This window comes from Priapulus caudatus, unplaced genomic scaffold, assembly GCF_000485595.1.
Source record: "Priapulus caudatus unplaced genomic scaffold, Priapulus_caudatus-5.0.1 Scaffold1182, whole genome shotgun sequence".
Lineage (NCBI taxonomy): Eukaryota > Metazoa > Priapulida > Priapulimorpha > Priapulimorphida > Priapulidae > Priapulus > Priapulus caudatus.
Window position 1 is genome coordinate 62,441 of NW_014578243.1, and position 5,199 is coordinate 67,639.

Sequence of the window (5,199 nt, forward strand, 5' to 3'; positions counted from 1 at the left end):
CTAAATTTCAAACTAGATGGTCCTGTGGACCATCTCGTTTTTTCTCCTTATTTCTACCTCTGTTGCACGTGGGAAATAATTCGTATCGGTGCTTTCCCTATTCACTAGATACAGAATTTTATGGTAGCCTGTGTGTGGTCCATAGTATGTTTACAACTGTACTAAGAGAATACAGAGTACCGATCATCGATCATATAAACGTACCTAGCCGTTACCTAGCAAGGCACCTTGACGCTGTATGGAATATTTGCAAAACTGTAAATGCGGACAAAATATCTATCACTCTTTCGTGATTTTACAACAGATATAGCCTAATAGGGATATAATATAGATATAAAATAATATACCACGAACCAATGTACATTGATATGATGATCATATATGTGTATGCATAGGTTCAAGCTAGTAGACATTTATTTAATGCTCATGCTTTTTGCTAATACTATATCTAGCATAGACCTATATGTGTTAAGTCACATGGTACACAGAATTCTGTAAGTATCTCTGGTATTTAGGCTGAAAGGAGATGCAAGTTTGTTGCAACTATCAGTTTTATCAGTTAAATTGACTACGTCACGAATTTTCTATGGTAAAATTTGTAAAATGTTTGTTGCCATTTTTTTACATTAAAAGTAAGAACTAACGGGACTAAATGTATCGTCAAATTCTTACCTGATATGATTGTTTCTCAACTAGTTAAAAATCCAAAAAACCTGGACGATTTGATCTTGTGTTCCTGACATTAATTGCTTGCTATGGGCTATGTATGAGTCACGAGTGGATGTTCACATCAAACAATATAGTAAAATAAGAAGTATAATGCAGCAATTTAACCATAAAAAGTTAACAGAATTACTTATATTTTGTGGAAAAGCGGAAAAGTTTTTTTAATTTTTACTATTTACGGTGATGTAATCACTTTAAGTGAGCGATAATGTTGGGTATTTTTGGCGAGTGCAAAACAAATGAGTGTGGATATCATATGAAATGAAATTGGCTGCTTGCAATAACATATGCAATAGGAAAGTAGATCAGCATTTGTTGGTAAATACAGAGCGCACATTCACCATGATAACCAGCGACAAAGAGATTATATAACAAATATATGCGATAACGTTAGTAATATACTATTAAATTTTTTTATCATATTACTGGTCTCTGTGCACGTTTTAAAACGGGTTATTTTTTCGCGTTTCCTTGAGACCTCTTTTAAACCCAATTGCATTGCATTAAATGTCAGATAACGGAAAATACTGCCCGAGCACTACTAGAACGTTGCTCAGGGCAATAAACAACAAACTGGACGTCATAGTCAGGCTAGGCCAATACACCAGACATCCTGTGCGTGATCAGGACTAGGCGAAATCCAGCCCAGCAACAAGGTGACCCGGCTATGATATGTAAATGATGAAGATATGATGATGATGTCGTGCTTGCCACGCCATCCTTAAAAATTCTACTTTTGCTGTCCGCCCGATCCCATGATTTTTTAGTGGGTAGGTATGGTAGGTCCATTTTGTATTTGTGAGGCATAATAGTTTTTTTAAGTCTGTCCTCATGTTGGGCCACATGCAGCTTTCGTGTTCAGTTTAACTTATGAAAAAATGGAAAAAGAACAAAAAAAATGAAAAAAATTATGGAACCCCAAAATGTCAAAAAAAACTTTGGGCGCGGCAGATGTCGGTGGGTTCGGTCGGAGGACAGCAAACATATAATTTGTTAAGGATGGCCTCACCTACCACCATATATAGAGAAATGTTGACTTGCCAGCTACCATAGCCACAGTATATAAGCAGGACTGACTTGTTACCAAGGTCATATGAGTGCAGCTGGAGATTTGGTAAAAATGTGTGAGAAATGAGGATAAGCCTGTCTCGTTTCTCCATGTCAGATATATTTGCGATTATAGCTGGTACTGGTTTTTGTACACGGTGTACACACACGTGATGTCAGAACCATCAATTCTTTTTTTAAATAAATATTTTTGATGGCTTATATGTCGTACATACAGCCATAAGAACCATAAAATTAAGCCAGTCCTGATTTTGAACATTTTGATTTCTGCTATATAACCTTAAATAAAATCGATAAAAATTAGCCAGTGCTGCTCAAATGTTACTAGCTGCCGACTGAGAGGGGGGGGGGGTCAACGGGCTGCTATTTTTAATGCTGCAACCTTACATTGAAGCATATATTGAAACGTGTGGTAAACTTATGAGTAAATATACAGTTACAATTGAGGTACCACCGTCACTGTACCAATTATGATTTTGTTTTAGTGGCAAAAATCGAAGAAACGTGCCAGTTTAAAGGCAGATCGTAACAGAGGGTATAGATCTGTGGTTTCATTGCGAAACTATGCAGTGATGAGGAACATGCCATTTTAAAAGGTCAGAAAACAAGCTGACGAAGTCTGCGATGATCGCAGTGTGTATCGAAACGCGCGATAAGTGGTCCGCTGAGATTATGTCTTGTGATGGCACAGACGTGCATGGTGAGATAATTCCTAGTTCTCTGTCTCGTTCCACAGTTGCACACTGCTAAAGCGCACATTTGCCCGTCTTGCAGGCACGACTAGAGATGCAAATACACGTTTCTGAGGCAGGGTTTCTACAAGATTACTCACATAAGTTAAGTGTCATGAGAGGGAGAAACATTCACCATCCCAACAACTATGATCAACAACACCATGGGGGCATATATGACGAGATGAGATGATTCACGATGAGACCACGTGGATGTGAGCCCAGCAGCACAACTCTAACCTGTGTATTTAAAGATGCGGAAATGGTCGGTGAAACATGAGACGAACTTACCAAAGGTCGAAAATAGTTGTTCACTACTTTTTCATGGTGTTTGGGGATTTTATGGTGATTACATATTAATTATGCATGCATGCATAACTGACACATTATGACTAACAACTTACGCAGATGCCTCATGAACCTCTGTTCCATCATAAACACCACATCCCGAAAGAACCTACAAGTACAAGAAGAACAAATCAAAGCGATGCATGTTGACATGTCCGTCTATAGCCACATCACGGGCCCCCCACTCCGAGGTCAGAGGGACCGCATGCGCGTTCCCAAAATCTCCGGTAAAGGGGTATTTTTTGCGCGACAAAATCCGGCCCCAGAATTGTAAAAAAGGGGGTGTATTTGACTTTTCACCCGGAGATTTCTTTAAAAAGGGGGTGTTTTTTCTCTCTCTCTCTTTCATCTTGAATATCATAGAAAACTCAAATCCCGGGATCAAATTCCTGAAATTCCTGCTAGTTTTGGAAGCTCATTCAGGATTATTTCGGATTTAGGGGGGTCTCCAAGGCAGGAAAACCCCGCAAAAAGCCCGCGAAAGGGGGGTTCAGAAATTTTGGCAGTCCTGAGATAGGGGGGTGCTTTCAAAGGGAGGGAACGAGGATATGCGTACCCTAAATAACACTGAGAGGGGGGCCCGGGAGCCACACCAGGCGATTAGTACAGTACCAGACAAGACAATACAAGACAAAACACATTTTAATACATAATAGTTAATACCCGTTAGTACTAAGGGCCCCAAAATGACATAGGTCTCAATGGGCCCCATGTTCTCTATCCTTGAACCGTACTAAGTACCAATTAAGCTTTGCAAGTAAAGCTGAGAGGGTCTATGTCCCCCGGGGTACTGCCGGAAGGTACCCTGGGTACGGTCCGGTATACCGGAACGTACCCTGGTACTATCTAATATGCCGGACGGAACCTCGCCTACTCCACTAACGAGTCTAGGGAGTCGCCTACGCCTACTCCCTAACCCTAACACTAACCCTATCCCTAATCCTAACCCTATCAGTATCCCTAATCCTAACCATATCGAATAGTTACCAGGGTATACGTTCCGGCAGTACCCTGGGGGACATAGATGATAGACCTTATGAGCGCAAGTAAAACCAATTACTAGAGATGCAGAGGCCAGAGCCACTTTCTGTGACGTGAAATATATTCCCCACGGACTGGCCAGTACACACAGATGTAGAAGTAAGCAACCGCATGTCTACCTATAGCCATATTAAAGATAATCGAAACATGTCGTGACGACGAACAGCTGATTTCAGTGCGACCCTGCGAGAGTCAAGGAAACCGCGCGTGCGCTCCCTCACCTACTGCACCGCGGTATCAAACAAATTCATACATGATCGCAAAAACAGAAACGTACCACTGCGACACTGTTCTCTTTCCGACGGGCATAACTTCGGCATGTTATCGACTTCAGTGTGGCTGAAGAAGGGCGACTAAAAAGTTTACTTGTTAGCATTTTCAAAGCCGGTCAGTAGGCGCTCAAACAAACAAAACTATCCACAACCTGCAACACGCGCGCCTCAAACGAAAGCGCTGACTCGTAGCGTCACTAGCGTGTGGAACTGTAGCACTGCTGAACTGTAGCGTGTGGAACTGTCGACCGGTCTAACGCAGTCTTAGACTGGTACCCGGTCGCACCTATTGGTTTAAGGTTAGGGTTAATCGAGTAACCGAGTAATCGAGGTGGGAGCGAGTACCAGTCTAGCGCAGTCTAACCAGTAAAAACAACATTGATAGTGACATACTCATTTGATACGAAATTTAAATAGACATATAAATTTATAAAATATAATTGTATTGTTAATATTATAACCTACTAGTACTAAGAATCATATTTTACCCTTTGTTTTCACTTGTTTTTCTTTTTTTACCAGTTTTCCGTTGTACCTGGTTTAAAACAAGAGAACATTGGTAATAAATGGAAGAAGGTTTAAGTACAAATACATATTTATTGTAGAGAATCTTTTTTTGTATATATCTATGGGATGCGGCTTCACCAGGAAATAAGTAAATATGTGAGTGTGTCACTTTCAGGAGCTTAAATAAAATCTACCTGCTTTAGATAATATACAAAGATAATGTTCATACGCGAAGTTGAATATTGACTTCTGTAACGTCTATTTCCAACAACAACTGTCAACAACACTAAACAGTGCCAGTGCCAGTGGTGTGTAGGCCCTACTTGTTTGTACGAACATCACCAGTATTTGTATTACACTGCAAAAGCTGATCAGCACGAGGACCGGTTACGGTTTAGGCCCAGTAAGTTATGGTTCTGTTTGGTTCTAGCGCTATTTGACTCCACATTATATTATTATTAGTTCATCTGACATAGTAACAGTCAGATGCAGCTTGTACTGTAACT

General features: G+C 40.5%; 1 protein-coding gene across 1 annotated transcript in view; it reads right to left on the minus strand.

Moving 5' to 3' along the window:
• Positions 1-4,370, minus strand: part of LOC106815712 (ES1 protein homolog, mitochondrial-like) — a 7,648-nt gene extending 3,278 nt beyond the window's left edge. Inside the window, exons 1-2 of the mRNA XM_014820216.1 lie at positions 4,192-4,370; positions 2,930-2,982 (exon numbers count right to left, since the gene is read on the minus strand). Of these exons, the coding sequence (XP_014675702.1) occupies positions 2,930-2,982; positions 4,192-4,290 (152 nt within the window). The 5' untranslated portion in view covers positions 4,291-4,370. The remainder of the gene's footprint in view (positions 1-2,929; positions 2,983-4,191) is intronic.
• Positions 4,371-5,199: the final 829 nt, after the last annotated feature.